Below are 15,388 nucleotides of genomic sequence, written 5' to 3'. Positions count from 1 at the left end.
GCCCCAAAATCCTGCCTGGCACCATGCCAGGCTGCCAGGAGTATTTTAAGACTTGGGATCTAACAGGCAGACAGGAGCAAGCGGCACCAACGCCCACAGAAGGACGGCACAGGCTGGTGGCCTGTCCCTTGGCAGCTCACACCGCGTCCTCTGAGCCTCCCTGCTCCTCCTGGAAATCACCTGACCCTGCCAAGCTGAACATGGCACAGCCCTGGCCACAGCTCCAGAAGGGGACAGGGATGACAACAACCAGCCAAGCCCCGGATGGATCTGCCCCTCCCTGGGGTCTCCCAACCTTTTCCCACTTACCTGCCCCTCCATGACCGGAGACCCCTCCAGGCACTGCTGCAGGTCACGCTTCTCTGCTGACAGCATTTCCACCAGCTGGTTGCTGGCAGCCAGCTCTTGGGTCAGCTCTTCTATCCTCCTGAAATTGACAAAAGGGATGCTGAAGCACTGGGCTGGCCCTGAGATGGTGACACTGGGGACAGCTGACAGAGGTCAATCTCTGGGGCAAAGCAGAGCAGCCTCAGGACTGCTCCCCCTTCCCCACAGCCCAGCTCTCCCCCACTGGGGGGACCCTCGATATGTACAGCCCCTCAGTCATGCATATCACAAGCATTCATATCACATATCACTGCCCCTTGGCAGTCCCTAAGAACTGGCACAGCACAGGATGGCAGCATAGAGACATGTCCTGGACATCTACCTCTGGGCCATGGAGCCACAGCCATTGTCGCTCCTGTCCTCCAGCTTTGTCCTCGTCGCTTCCTTCAGCTTCCCTGTCAGCTCCCGGCATCTCTCTGCCTCGGCTCTGGCCAGCGCCGTGGCCTGCTCGGCCTCACTCCGTGCCAGCCTGGCCTCCTGCATGGCAACAGGGTGAGCCCCCAGGCAGCAGCCCCTGGCTCCTCCCTAGCCCCCACCATCCCTTGACTCACCTCCTGCAGGAGCTGGATCTTGTTCTCCAGGAGCTCATAGACATGCTCCGACTCCCGCTGCCGCTCCTCGTACTGCTGCCGGAGCGCGGCCTGGCTGCGGCTCGTCTGGTTCTCTGCAGCCACCCTGCTGGGCACAGCACGGTGTGCCACAGCCTGCTGCAGCATGGCATCTGCCATGGCATGGCCTGGCACAGCACAGTGTGCCACAGCCTGCTGCAGCATGGCATCTCCCATAGCATGGCCTGGCACAGCACGGTGTGCCACAGCCTGCTGCAGCATGGCATGGCTTGGCAGTGTGCAGCACTGCCTTTGTGACAGCCTCCACCCCAAACCAGCTGGGCTGGGTGATTTGTACCATTCCAGGTGCCCTCAGCCTGGCTCCCACCACGTCCTGCCCTGGGGACATGGCTCCTCTGGCAGCACCAAGCCATGTTTAGGCTCTGACCCACCAGAGCACTCCCCACACACTCCCAAAACCAGGGGCTGGCCAGGTGCTGTGCCACTGGCCCCCCTGCCATCAATGCTCCACGGTGAGACGCCCATGCCATGGCCCCTGGGCACGGCGCTGCCCTCCCCCACCAAACAGGTGCTGTCCTTTATTTTTGGCTGGCGCCAGGGCTGTAAGAGGAGCCCTGTGGGTACCCAGCCCCATTGCAAACCCCTCCAGCTCCACTGCAGGCCCCTCTACTGCTACACCTGCAGGGTGCAGGCAGACACCCCCATGCCCACAAAGCCACAACAGGTGGGGCATGGGCACCATGTCTGCCCCGGGGTGAGGGGCTTGGCCAGCCCCACTCACCATGTGTTGTCCAGGGCTTGTTGCTTCTCCTGCAGCTCCCGCTTCAGGCTCTCCACCTCCACCTTCAGCTCAATGTTCTGTGGAGCAGGAAGGAGGTGGGTAGGATGCCCTCACGCTTGCCTGGACACCCCAGCCCCGCTGCCCACGGGCATGAAGCACAAGTGGCGTGGGGGACCCCCACGCCATGGCAGAGCTTTGAGCGCTCCTGTCAGTGAGTGGCACGGGCGGTATTTCAGCCTGTCGGCGCCGGGATGGGGAGTACCCACTGCATCTGCCTGCCACCAAAACTTGCACTGTCACCCACTCTGGGCACCCCACCGAGCTGAGGACACCCTTCCCAACCCTCTCCCCACTCCTGTCAAAGGAAACGAGGGGCAAACTCCAGCAGCTCCCCCAGCCTCAGTACTCGAAGCCCTCCCTGGCACCCTGCTGGCTACACTCCCTTCACCCATTCCCTCCCAGAAAAGAGAGGAAAGCCCCTCACCCCGTCCCCTGCAGGCACTCACCCGCCGGTAGACATCGTCCCGGCTGTCCTCGCCCTTCTGCTGGACGCGCTCCTCCAGAAAGTAGATGCGGAGCTTGAGGCTGAAATTCTCCTTTTTGAGGTCATTGAGGTGCTGCGAGAGCGTGCGGTACCCGTTAGCCATGGCCGGCGCTCCATGGGGCGGGCATCCCGGCACCCCTCACATGGCGCCGCCGGGACACAGCCTAGGCTCCCTGCCCGCCCGCAGCTCCCGTCGCTGGCCCCGCTGCTCTCCCTTTCCTCTTTTTTTTTTCCGCCTCCCAGAGCTATTTGAGGAATCGCTGGAGCGGGGACAGCGGGTTGGTGAAACCCGAGCCCCCGAGGCCTCCACGCGCCACAGCCGTGAGGGCGGTGAGGGGAGCGCGGCGCCCGGCCGGGCTCGGCCCCCTCTCCCTGTGCCAGCACCGCCTGCTCCGCCACCCCTCCTGCGCTCACACCTCGCTGGGACCGAGACACACCCGGCATGAATCCTGCAGCAGGGCCGGGAGGGTCCTGCGGTGCCGTAAGGGGTCCCGGGAGGGCCGTGCGGGGTCCCGGGAGGGCCGTGCGGGGTCCCGGGAAGGCCCTGGCGGTGCCATGCCGGGTCCCAGCGCCTCACCGTCTCACCTGCTCGAAGTCGCGCAGGGTCTGTGTGTGGGCGAGGGGACTCATTTCCAGATCCCGGAGGAGACACGTCTGCACCAGGGGGTCCGGCTGGGGCTGGGCACCCGAGGGACCACTGGAGCCCCTCGGCTGGGCTGGCACAGGGTCCTCATCACCTTCACCCCACAGCCCTTCTTGGGAAGCTGGCAGGGAGCAAGGGCGAGCAGCAGTCAGGCGAGCGAAGCCTCCGAGGAGAGCAGAGCCCAGGGGATGCCCAGAAAGCCAGCGGCCACCCCTGGGGCGATGCGGGGCACTCAGGGGGGCTCTCGGGGTGCCTTACCCTCCATGTGTCTGGCTCCGGGGACCACGGCTGGCACAGTGTCGCTGCTGCAGGGGTCCCTGCGGAGAGCAGCACACGGCCGTGTCACCATAACATCGGGGGTCCAGGCCGGGTCCCCCCACCAGTGCCACCCCCGCTGTGCCGGAGGGACCGGGAGGGTGACGGGGAGGTGCCAGCGGTGTCCGGGCACACGTGGGGACACACGTGTGTGTCCCCGCAGCCGCCGGGCAGCGGCTCTGAGTGCAAAGACGCCAGGCCCTGGGGGCTGTGTAGATGGCAGTGTCCCCTCAGCAGCACTTTAGCTCCATTAGCAGCCCTGTCAGGGCCACCTGAGCCCCCACAGCAGACCCCCACAGCCCCCAGGGCAGGATCTGGGGCCACGCTGGCCCCGGCTGCTCTCGGAGGGACCCTGTTCCTCATCGCTGTCACGGCTCACCAGCTCGTAATCGGGTTTATTTTCAGCTCAGGAGCGTGAGTCATTTCATGATTTAAAGGAAAGAGAGAAAGAGAAACCCTGACAAATTTTTAAAAAGCCCTGGATTGTTGGGGGGTTTTTTTCCTTATAAAGAAATCTAAATGTTCGTTTTCTAGTGTCAGCCTGAACAGGTTTTTGGTGGGGTCCCATGAGCAGGGAGGTGGGCACTCACCAGCACCAGTGTGGGCACAATGCCAGCCCACACACACAGGGCTGAGCCCCAAAAGCCAAGGAGGACCAGCACATTCCTGTGGCACAAGCCATGGTAGGGGCCCTGGGACTGTTATGGAGGGAAACTGAGGCACGGTGACTTTAGAGACACCAGCACCCGTCAGGTGTGGCTGTGCGCCCTGCCAGACACCATAACCAGTGTGATACCCCGAGACAAAGCACCCAGAGGTGTTGTACCCTGCACCTGTTGTACCCGTGACACCCAGAGATATCTGAGACTCAAGATGCGCAACACTTAAGGAAGCAACAATAGCCAGGGGCATGATATCCTAATTCATTATATCCCTGGAGGCAAAACACCCAAAAAAAGCACATGAACCTGTGATATAATATGCAAAAATACCTTGGAGACAGTCAATGGGCTATTCTTCTCTCCCTTGTCCCAAGCCAGGAACACCTTGCTAAGTTTCTGCATACTATTATTATTTTAATAATAATATAACTCTGCACCATCCTGAGAGGGAATAGAATGGGCCCAAAAATGTTGGAAAAACAACAATAAAGAAATTCTTGGTGCAATACTGAGGGCTCACTGATCTTGTGTGCATAAGGAAATCAGAGCACCCTCTCTCCTAAAAAATGGCAGATGTAGAATATACTGCTTTGAAATCAGAAAAGGAGCAACTTAAAAATTTATCTGGCCACAGCTGAAAATAGGGAAAAGCAGCTGCAGAAACATTTAGAGGAAGAGAAGGAGAAAAAAAATAAAAATTGGAAAAAAAGGTAGAGATGATGCTTGTGTGAGCTGTCGATCCCCCTGACATCATACAGATTAGAAAACTAATATTCCCTGAGGAACAGGATGGAGACATATGGGGTGACCCAAATGACAGAAAACTGGGGGAAGACGATTCTTTGTCTCCTTCAAATCCCCCTGAGCATGAAGCCAGATGCATTATAGAAACAGAAGAGACAACTGAACCTTGGTGAAGAGTGGGAAATCACAGCAGAAAAACAACCCCATTCGACCTGATCCAGTTTGAAAAGTGCTGTGGCCATAAGCCAGGCCAAGACTGAAATTCAGCAGGTAGAACCCTGTCAGGGCATACATAGTAACAGCCCACACATTCTGATTCCAGGTGGTCCTCCTCAACTATTAATGACATTTCTAATAGATAAAGGAACACGAATTCCACTACTAACACAGCAGGACGCTGAGAAACTGGACAGAGTTGAACTCACTGGAGTGAAAAGAGCAAGTGCTACGTGCCAAACCACCAAGGCTAATTTATGGCTCCCAGGCGATAAGCACATGTCCTCCCCTCACTTTGCAGCAAAAGATCACAATGAAAACACTTTGGCTTTCAATGTTCTGAGCAGCCAAACCTGGCAGCTGATGCAGAGCAGCCTTTGGTCCTCCTGCTCAACCCTGACCCTAAAAGAAATCCAGATACCGCAGTGCATTCACCCCACACGGCGCTTACCCTCCCTCATTCAAAAGCTACCGCGGTGCAATTCTCTGCTGCAGCATGAAACTGAACTCCTGAAGTTACAGCTGCTTTGGGAAAAAAAACAAATCAGCTCCAGAGCCCACTCCCCGTATCATTCACCGATTGATCACTCACCAAACTTTCACCCTGTGTAATTCACCAGTTTGGCTAAAAACTGGCACGGAGATGGCAATTAACTGTTGATTACTGGCACATAGCCAGGGTGGGATCAGGTTTGGAGAAAAGAGAGATGCCAATGCCAATACTGAGCCTTTAACCACTGCTGTGCCAAATATCGAGGAACTGGTAACTCAATTTCAGGGACTGCCCCACTCATTTATGGCAACCCTGGATGTAAAATAGATGTTTTTTTGTGATTCCACTCCAGGGACACAACAAGGCTTGATTCACCTTCACTAAGGTGGAAGGGAGTGCAGCATAATTTTAATAGGCTGCTCCAGGGATATAAACACTCTCCCACTATTGCTCTGGCAAAGTCAGCCACAGTCATGCCCCCCAAAGCTTACAATATATCAGTAGATCAATGATATCATCATCAAATAATCCCAGAATGGCCTGGTTTGGACAGAATCTTAAAGATCATTTTGTTCCAACCCCCCTGTCATGGGCAGGGACACCTTCCACTAGCTGAGGTTGCTCAGGGCCCCATCAAGCCTGACTTTGAACGCTTCTGGCAGTGGGACATCCACAGCTTCTCTGGGCAACCTGGGCCAGGTCTCATCACCATCAGAATAAAGAATTTTTTCCTACTATCCAATCTAAAGCTACCCCCTGTCAGTTTGAAGCTATTCCCCTTTGTCCTGTCACTACATACTCTTGTAAAGAGTCTCCCTCCATCATTCTTGTGGGCTCCCTTCAGGTACTGGAAGGCCAAAATTAGGTGCCCCTGAAGCCTTCTCTTTTCCAGGCTCAATAAACCAAAATTGTCTCAGAGAGAGGATTCTCTCAATTTCCCTCAGAGAGATGCTCCATCCCTCTAATCAATTTGGTTGGAGAATACCCTATGGTGATTTTGCCCACACAGAAAAATGTGAGCCTTGAGCAGTCCTACATCCCAGCATCAGGTTAAGTTCCTGTGGGTCCACTGGATTAAAGAAGCCACTCCTGTTCTCTTGCACACCCCAGAAAACAAAACAGAACATGGACAGAATCAACATAAAGGAGTGGCAGCAAGTTCTGGGAACTTTAGGATTATTAAGAGAACTGAGGTTGTTCCATCAGCTTGATCCCATATACCTGTGGTACCATATACCATAAATATATATCATATATAATTATGGGGAATGAGGGGTTCGGTGAACACGGTTCCCTATTTAATCTGTGACAAAAGGGGTTTGAAGAGCCACAGAGAACACTAGACATTAGCTGCCACTCTTTCAATGACACTGGAACAAGATATTCCTATCTCGAGAAGGGCTTGCTGTCCCTGGTGGTGACACAAGCGGAACAGATAAGGAAACAAAGGAAAGGGCAGAGACTACTGGGGGGAACACCCAGCTGACTGACACCAGGCCATCTGTGCTGGTTACAATGCCTCAGACCGGGACCCTGGCAATGGTATTAACAACCCAAAACAACCTTATGCCTGGGAGACAAAATACTGGTTCAGGGCCAGCCCAGGGCAGTGGCTGCCTGCAGGCTCTGGGGTGAATGAGCCAAGCCCCCACTTTCCCAAAGTCCAGCTGCCCAGGCAGCACCCCCACACAGCCAGAGTGGCAGTCCCTGCCTGGCCATGGGAACGCTGGGCCAGCAGGAGCCCAGGGCTCTGCCAGCCATGGCTGGTTGGGCTGGGAGGGGGCTCCCCCCTCCCAACACTGGGAATTTGTTTGCTGTGAAGGGGAGGCCGCTGCAGTGCTGCTGGGGCTGCAGGAGGACAAGAGCCCTTTCATGCCAGCCCGGAGCACGGAGCAGAGCTGTCGGCTCAGTGCAGAACGAGGGGGGCTCAGCCCTGGGGGGCTCAGCACTCACCGGGCAGCACTGCCCACCCACCCCCACTTGCCTCCAAGCCCTGGCACCAGGAGCACCACGCGGCCCTGACTCAGAGCCCTCAGTGACTCACAGCATCTCCCACTGCAGCCACTTTCCAGCACTGGCACCCCGGGGTGAGGGGACCACGAGGGGCTGGCGGCCAGGCCCGGGGCACAGGGGCTGTGTCAGAGTGCCTGCTGCCCATGGGGAAAGCATCCTGGGGTAAATCATCCCCAAAGCACCGGGCACTAGAACCCAGCAACAGCAACTCACCTCCTTCTGCTGCTGGATCACCTCCTGCGGGCAGACAGATGGACAGAGGGATGGACAGAGGGATGGACGGAGGGACCCAGCCCCGTGCTCAGCCACTGCGTGTCAGCGGCTCCAGGCTGGCAGAGGGGCTGTGGCAAGGGCCAGGCAGGGCCAGGGAGAGCGTGGCACATCCCAGCTGAGTCGTTGGCACAAATGTCTCAGCAGGGGCGGAGTGCCACCACGGAGGAGGTGGAGCGGGGACAGCTCCCGGCCGAGTGTGCGAGCACAGCCCGGAGCGCACGGTACCGACCTGCACACGGGGCACGGCAACAAGGTCCTCATTGAGCACGGCAGCCCGGGGGGAGCCGGGGCTGGGCGGCACCGCAGGCGTGGCACCGGCACGGCTCCCGAGGCCCAGCAGCCCTGGGGAGGTGCCGGGACAATCGGTGGGGCCAGCGGCTCAGCGTGGAACCGGCGATGGGCAGAGCCAGGGGAAGAGCGGGGACGATGGAAACGGGGCTGGGGAGATGGGGCAAGCCAAGCTCCCTGCACCAACAGCGGCAGCCTGAACCCCTTCCTTCGGGGCCGTGCTTGGCCCAGCAGCTCCCAGCAAACCTCACATGCCCAGCGCAGCGAGGAGAGCTTAGTGATGGTGCAGGCACCAGCCCGGGATCCTACAGCATCCCTACGGCTCCTGCCCGCTCATCTGGCACACGGACATTGCCCTGATACCCACAGGTCCCCACGGCACAGGGCAGCGAACACCAGCGTGCCCCCGGCGCTGGACAAGGGACTCCTGGTCCCTTTCATGCACACCAGCGGCTCCCGACTTCACTTGGCTTGCCAGGGCCCAGAGAGCCACCAAGCCCAAAGCCGCAACCCACGGGACCCCAGCGGGAGGAAGGGACACCCACGGCCAAGGGAATGGGGCTTGGGACAGGGGGCGTCCGGCCCCGCACAGCCCCGAGGGAGCGCGCTGATCCCTCCCTCATCCCTCCCGCATCTCTCCCGCATCCCTCCCGCATCCCGGCGGCGCCCAGGCCGGGGCTACCTGGGCCTCAACCTGTCGCGGCATCAGCACAGCCCAGCGTGGGCGCACGCAGTGCCCGGACACACGGACATCCCGAGCCGCACGGCCCCGGCCGCGCCAGCCGCGGATGTCCCCGCACGGATGACACGCTGCTCACCTCCGCCTCGGGGCTCGCATCCTGCCCCGCCGGGCTCCGCCGCACCGCGCCGGCTGGCACCGGGCCGCCCGGCACCGGGCCGGCCACCGGGGACACCGGGCCGGGCCGCCGGGTCCCCGCAGGCGCTGCCGAGCCGGCCCAGCGTGCGCCGGGGAGGCGGCTCTGCGGCACCGGCCGGCTCCGCCCGCTTCTGCTTCCCCTCCTCCTCCTCCTTCTCCCTGCCTCCATCCTTCATCTTTCCCTGCCTCCCAGCACCCTTCCCTCCCTCCTTCTGACCCCGCATCCTTCCTTCCTTCCCTCCCTCCATCCCTCCCTCTGATCCCCGCATCTTTCCTTTCCCTCTCCCTCCCTCTGCCCTCTCCCTGATCCCTCTGTCCATCCATCCACCCTTAATCTCTCCAGCCGCCGTGCTGTCCCGGCTGACACAGCCACCCCAATTCCCCACTCCACTCAGTCCAGTCCCTCTGGACCGAGCCCCAATCCTCCCTCACACTTCAGTCCCCCAGAAACAATCCATGATCCCTTCCTCTCCCCTCTCAATCCTTCTTCCAACTTCACAGTCTCCCCAAAACACACCCAACAAGCCAAGATCCCCCACGGCAGCCCCAAACACCCATCCTGACACCCCAATTGCCTGCCCAGTCGTCCTTGGATGCCTCCAGCCCCAATTCCCTTTGCCACCCCAGAGCCCCATGAGTTCCCAGGTACTGTTCCAGTCCCTCAACACCTTCACTTGCTTTCTAATTGTCCATGACTTCCCAGTCCTCCACTGGGCCATTCCTTGATCCCCATAAATCCCCTTGAACACCCACCATCCCAACCAAACACCCCCAATCTCCCCCACCCCTTTCCTCCTCTTTGCCACTCCCCATCCCAGCTCCAATAAACCCAAGTCCCCTTTGACACCCCAAAACCAGCGCTACCCCTGACTCCTCCCCCAGCCCCATTCTCTCTGCAGGGACCCTCCCCCTATTTCCCTGTTGCTTGGCCCCATTCTGCTCTGTCCTGCACCCTCACAGCCCTTCAGCCAGCTGTCCCCCATGGCCACACACCTGCCAGCAGAGCCTGGTGACCCAGGAGCCAGGTGAGGGCTGAGGATCGCTGTCCTTACCCTCTGTGTTACCTGTGGGGATGGAGAACCACGGAGCTGGAGCGAGAAAGGAGTTCCTGTGGTGATGGGGTAATTCTGCTTTGGCTCTGACAAATGGAACAAAGTCAGAAATTTGGAGGATACAGTGGCCAAAACCAGTAACTTTTGTCTGATTAAGGGCCATTTAAATATTAACACACAGTCCTTGTATATGCTAATAAGCTTTAATGGCACATGATGCCACATTTATAGATCCATACTCTCCACTTAGGCTGTGCTCTATAGGAGTGGGGGGAGAAGTTTGGGCTGGATATAAGGAATTTTACCTGGTTAGGAGGAAGACCCAAAAATACCTTGGAGACAGAATGGGCTACTCTCCTCTCCCTCCTCCAAAGAGGGGACACCTTTGTGGTAAGTTTCTGCATACAACTGTTATTATCATCACACAATATTATTGTTATTGTTAGAGCTCTATTGCAACTGGTGCATTTAAAAACAGCAATTCTGTATTTCTGCTGCTTCCAAACACTGCACTATTCATGAATCTGTGAGTATGATGGCTTTTATGGAATGCCACCAAACCTATGGTGTTGAATTAATAAGCTGCCCTATTTGTGAAGCAGCGCTCGTGGAATTTCCTACTGAACACGACCAGACCTATAGTGCCAAATTGGTTACACACAGAAATTCATCTCAGCTGTCCCCAGCCCACTGATCTGTGAAGACCAACTGGAACATAAGTGGGTTTATTTTCTGCCAAATTTCTTACTCCAAACGCAACACCTGATACAAACGGGGTCAGCAGAGGGCTGCTGTGCCCCGTTGTGACTCATCAGCCAGCACAGCCCCAGTCCCCCTGCACCCGTCCAGCTCCCCTGCCAGCTTTGGGTCCCCCTCCAGCTCTTGGGTCCCCCTCCAGCCCTTGGGTCCCCCTCCAGCCCTTGGGTCCCCTCCAGGAGTGGGGGGACACGCCTGCTGGCACAGCCACCCCGCCAGCACTCCCAGTGTCCCGGCAGCTCCGGGGTGCCGTGGGGAGGTGGCTCTGGCCACAATCCCCAGGAGAGGGCACCAGCTGGCCGGGAAAAGCCGGCAAACGCGCTGTCCCCATCGGCGATGGCTCGGCCACGCGTGTCCTCGGCACAAACGTGGCACAGGCGTGGGAGGGGAGCCCCCGAGGCCCCGGGCGGTGCCGGCAAGGGGAGCAGGGCTCCGGGCTGGCAGGTGCTGGTGTGTCCTCGGGGCACCTGCAGCGAGGTTCTAATGGCCACAGCAGAGGCCGGGGTGTCCCCAGCCCACGGGTGGCCGTGTGGCGGTCCCCGGGTCACAGCTCCCTGCCGAGGGGCCGTGCCGGGAGCGCTGCAGATTTCACCAGCCGCTGCCCTTGACCGCATCTCTCACCCCGAGCCGGCCGCCCTGGACTTTCCCCGCTCTGGCGTCACGGTTGTTCCCTGGCTGTGGCAGAGTGGTGCCAGGCTGTCCATAGCTCCAGCTGTCCACGGGGCTGGGCTCTCTCCACCTGCGGCAAGGACAGCTATTCTATTCTGGCCACGTCCTGTCTGCTGGGACAGGCCCATCACTTGGGCTCTGCTTGCTTTAACAGCCTCCAGCATCGCCCAGGTCTCACAGTTTGGTCCAGACCTGCTGCCCGGGGCACGCAGAGCCTGGGGAAGGGCCCGATCCCATCAGGACCTGGCAGCACTGGGTAGGTTCTGCCCACCCTGCCATGTGTGGAAGGTGGCAGAAGGAAGGGTCAGACCCTGCTCTCCCTGGGCAGGATCCGGGCTGTGTCTGGTCCAGGTGGCCTGTGAAGGTCTGGCAGCATCCCGTGCCATGCCCGGTGTCACGGACCCCTCACCATCGTGTCCCAGGGCCAGCCCTTCCCACAGAGAGGTCACTGGACGCGGCCACCTGGCTCTGCCCCTGGAGGGCGTTTTCTGGGTGGCTCCCATGCACCCCACGGCATTGGGAGCCAGTGGCCAGGGCTGGCCCCGTGTCCCCGGCCCCTTATCAGGGGGATTGCTCAACAGCAGGCATGAAATCGGGGATGGGCAGGGGCCACGGCACTGCCTCGCTTCTCAGCTGGGGGGGTCTGGGTCTGCCTCATTCCTGGGCGACCATGTCTGGGTTCGCCATGGGCTGGGCACCCCCAGCTTTGTGGGGAGCCACCCGCACCATCTTGGCTGCCACTGCTGTCCCCCTCCTGCTTTACTGAGCTGTGACACGCGGGACGGCGAAACTGAGGCACGGACGGCAGCGTGCAGGGTCGGGACACGCTGTCCCCGCTTTTCGTGCCTCTCCAACCCACGGGGTCCTGGCGGTCCTTCCTTTTCTGCTGGGGGGCACGGCCCAGCCCCGGCCCCGCTCCCCCCGCCTCCTCCCTCCCTCCTCCCCCGGGGGCGGGGGGGGATGAGGGGGGACCGGGCGGGCTGGGGCGGGGAGGGGAAGGGAAGGAGGTGGGATTATGGAGACGGGACCCAATGAGCCCGAAAAACGTGCACCGCTCGCAGGTCTTTTAGCTCGGCGGAGGGGCAGCAGCAGCCTCTGGGCGGCGTGCGGAGAGAGCCGGCACCCCCGTCCCGTCCCGTCATGGCACTGGGCAAGCTGCAGAAAGTGCTGATCAGCGAAAGCCTGGACCCCTGCTGCCGGGAGATCCTGCAGGCCGCCGGGCTCCGGGTGCAGGAGAAGCCCGGGCTGAGCAAGGAGGAGCTGCTGCGGGAGATCCGGGTGAGGCAGGGCTGCACCCACGCGTGGCTGGGTGGCTGGGTGGGTGCTGCTGCAGGCCGGCGGTCCCCGCTGGCAGCGGAGCCCCTCGACCGGTCCCCGCCTCCCGTCTGATGCAAGAGCCCGGCCGGTTTCGCACGGCGGATCCCCGGCAGCGGCAGTCCCCATCCCGTGACCCAGGCAGCCCTGGTGCCACTCGCCGTGTCTGTCACCCCTTAGGACTGCGATGGGCTCATCGTCCGCTCGGCCACCAAAGTCACGGCCGAGGTGCTGGAGGCGGCAGAGAGGCTGCAGGTGGTGGGCAGAGCTGGCACCGGCGTGGACAATGTGGACGTGGAGGCAGCCACCAGGAAGGGAGTCCTGGTCATGAAGTAAGAGCAGGAGTGTGGGGACATCCGTGCCTGTCATCCTGGGGAGGCCGGGGAGACTTCCATAGGGTGCCCTCCCCACCCCTGGCACCACCCTGCGCGCACAGACCCCCGTCAGCCCGGGGGAGGGGACACACACCAGTGACACCGCTCTCCATCCCCAGCACACCCACTGGGAACAGCCTCAGCGCCGCCGAGCTCACCTGTGGGATGATCCTGTGCCTGGCCAGGTGAGCACAAGGCAGGGTGAGGACAGAGGGGCGCCCTGCAGCCCCCTCCCCCGCGCTGACCACAGCCTCCTTTGTAGGCAGATCCCGCAGGCAGCCGCCTCCATGAAGGAGGGCAAGTGGGACCGTAAGAAGGTAGGGGGCAGGTGAAGCACCTCTGGGAGGGGGTGTCCGTGTGGGGTGCGCTGCCTCACTGTCCCTGCACTCCCCAGTACATGGGCATGGAGCTGAACGGGAAGACGCTGGCCGTGCTGGGGCTGGGCCGCATCGGCAGGGAGGTGGCCACTCGCATGCAGGCTTTTGGCATGAAGGTGAGGAGACAGGGCAGGGAGGAGCGATGGGGAGCACAGACCTTCCTGACCTGGCCAGAGGCGCCGTGCCAGGCTGTGAGAGTGAGTGCCCGCCCTGCCTCAGACCATAGGCTACGATCCCATCATCACCCCCGATGTCTCAGCCACCTTCGGTGTGGAGCAGCTGCCGCTGGAGCAGATCTGGCCCCGCTGCGACTTCATCACGGTGCACACGCCGCTGCTGCCCTCCACCACGGGTATGGAGCGGGCACGACCACAGGGGAGGTTTGGGGAGAGCTGGGGCAGCCCCCTTCTGCTCACAGCCCTCCTTCCACAGGGCTCCTGAACGACAGCACCTTTGCCAAGTGCCGCCGTGGCGTGCAGGTGGTGAACTGTGCCCGCGGTGGCATCGTGGACGAGGGCGCGCTGCTGCGGGCACTGCAGTCAGGGCAGTGTGGTGGGGCCGCCCTCGATGTCTTCACACAGGTGAGCGGGGCTGTGGGGACCCCCCAAGCCTGGCTTTGGCTCAGCACCACCTTCATTTTGCTCAAAGCAGGGCAGGGCAGCCTAGTAAAGCCTGTGGGGCTGGGACCAGGAGCAGCCTTCCTCAGGTTCCCTCCTTGCGGAGGAGGTGGGGTAAACGACCCCCGCTTCGAGCTCTCAGCTGGGAGCTGATGGCAGGATGGAACTGTGTCTGCAGGAGCCCCCAAAGGACCGTGACCTGGTGAACCACCCCAACGTCATCTCCTGCCCACACCTGGGCGCCAGCACACGGGAGGCACAGAGCCGCTGCGGCAAGGAAATCGCCATGCAGATCGTGGACATGGCCACGGGGAAGGGGCTGACCGGCGTGGTGAGTCCCCCCGCAGCACCTGAGCCCCGTGCCTCAGCTGTCACCCGTGGGTGCCATGCTCCGTGTGGGACCCCTGGCAGGCTCTCACCGCTCACTCTCTCCCCCAGGTTAATGGGCAGGCTCTCAGCAAGGCTTTTGCACCCCAGACCAAGCCCTGGATCGCCCTGGCCAGGGCCCTGGGCACGGTGCTGTGCGCGGCGGGCAAGCAAGTGCAGGGCAGCGTGCAGGTCTGCACCCTAGGTGAGCCTGGGTGTGGGCACCTCGATGGGCAGGCAGGAGAACAGAGAGACAGGAAGGTGGTTAACAGTGGGATTGGGGCCCTAGAGTGTGTAGGAATGGGTGGGTGGATGGATTGGGTGGGTGGAAGGACCAGCCCCAGGCTGGCCACTCTACTGTGGGCCTGACCTCTCTGCTGCTGGCTCCTGCACATCTCCTCCCTGCACCCCAGGGACAGCCCTGAAGGAGGCTGGGAGCTACCTGACACCTGCTGTGGCCGCGGGCATGCTGGCTGGAGGGACACAGAAGGAGGTGACCCTGGTGAACGCCACGCTGCTGGCCCAGGAGGCTGGGCTGAAGGTGTGTGGACATTTGTGCTCTTCACCGCAGCCTGGTGCACCTTCCCCACCGAGCAGCAAGAACCTGGGGACACCTTCCTGGGCTGCTAATGCAGCGTTGAGGCTGGGGCTTCCCTGGGGTGCTTCCGAGGACATCCCTGCCCCAGCCACAGGACCTGGGCACTGAGGGGCCGTGTCTCTCTGGCAGGTCACAACCACCCACAGTGATGTGGCCCCCGAGCCCGACAGCAGCACCGGTGTGCTGCAGGTGTCCCTGCAGGGCACCCCACACCAGGTGACGGGGACGGTGCAGGGCAGCACCCCAGTCCTGCGGCAGATCAACGGGGCCACCTTCAAGCAGCCGGCCCCACTGTCCGGCCCTCTCCTCATCTACAGAGCAAAAACCTCTGATACCAGTGCTCTGACCACACTGACTGGTGAGTCCCCAAAACCTCTGATACCAGTGCTCTGACCACACTGACCAGTCAGTCCCTGTGTCAGCCCTGAGCTGCAGGGACAGCCCCACATCCAACCTAGAG

At 60.8% G+C, this 15,388-nt stretch overlaps 1 protein-coding gene across 1 annotated transcript in view; it reads left to right on the top strand.

The window, feature by feature from the left end:
- The first annotated feature begins 12,315 nt into the window (after positions 1-12,315).
- PHGDH (phosphoglycerate dehydrogenase) overlaps positions 12,316-15,388 on the top strand; it is a 4,621-nt gene continuing 1,548 nt past the window's right edge. The window contains exons 1-11 of the mRNA XM_015636925.3: positions 12,316-12,560; positions 12,777-12,928; positions 13,090-13,155; positions 13,233-13,287; positions 13,365-13,463; positions 13,567-13,699; positions 13,780-13,928; positions 14,143-14,295; positions 14,403-14,535; positions 14,744-14,871; positions 15,058-15,286. Of these exons, the coding sequence (XP_015492411.1) occupies positions 12,423-12,560; positions 12,777-12,928; positions 13,090-13,155; positions 13,233-13,287; positions 13,365-13,463; positions 13,567-13,699; positions 13,780-13,928; positions 14,143-14,295; positions 14,403-14,535; positions 14,744-14,871; positions 15,058-15,286 (1,435 nt within the window). The 5' untranslated portion in view covers positions 12,316-12,422. The remainder of the gene's footprint in view (positions 12,561-12,776; positions 12,929-13,089; positions 13,156-13,232; positions 13,288-13,364; positions 13,464-13,566; positions 13,700-13,779; positions 13,929-14,142; positions 14,296-14,402; positions 14,536-14,743; positions 14,872-15,057; positions 15,287-15,388) is intronic.

This window comes from Parus major, chromosome 8 (genome assembly GCF_001522545.3).
Source record: "Parus major isolate Abel chromosome 8, Parus_major1.1, whole genome shotgun sequence".
Classification (NCBI taxonomy): domain Eukaryota; kingdom Metazoa; phylum Chordata; class Aves; order Passeriformes; family Paridae; genus Parus; species Parus major.
This window is presented reverse-complemented; position numbering and strand designations above follow the sequence as displayed.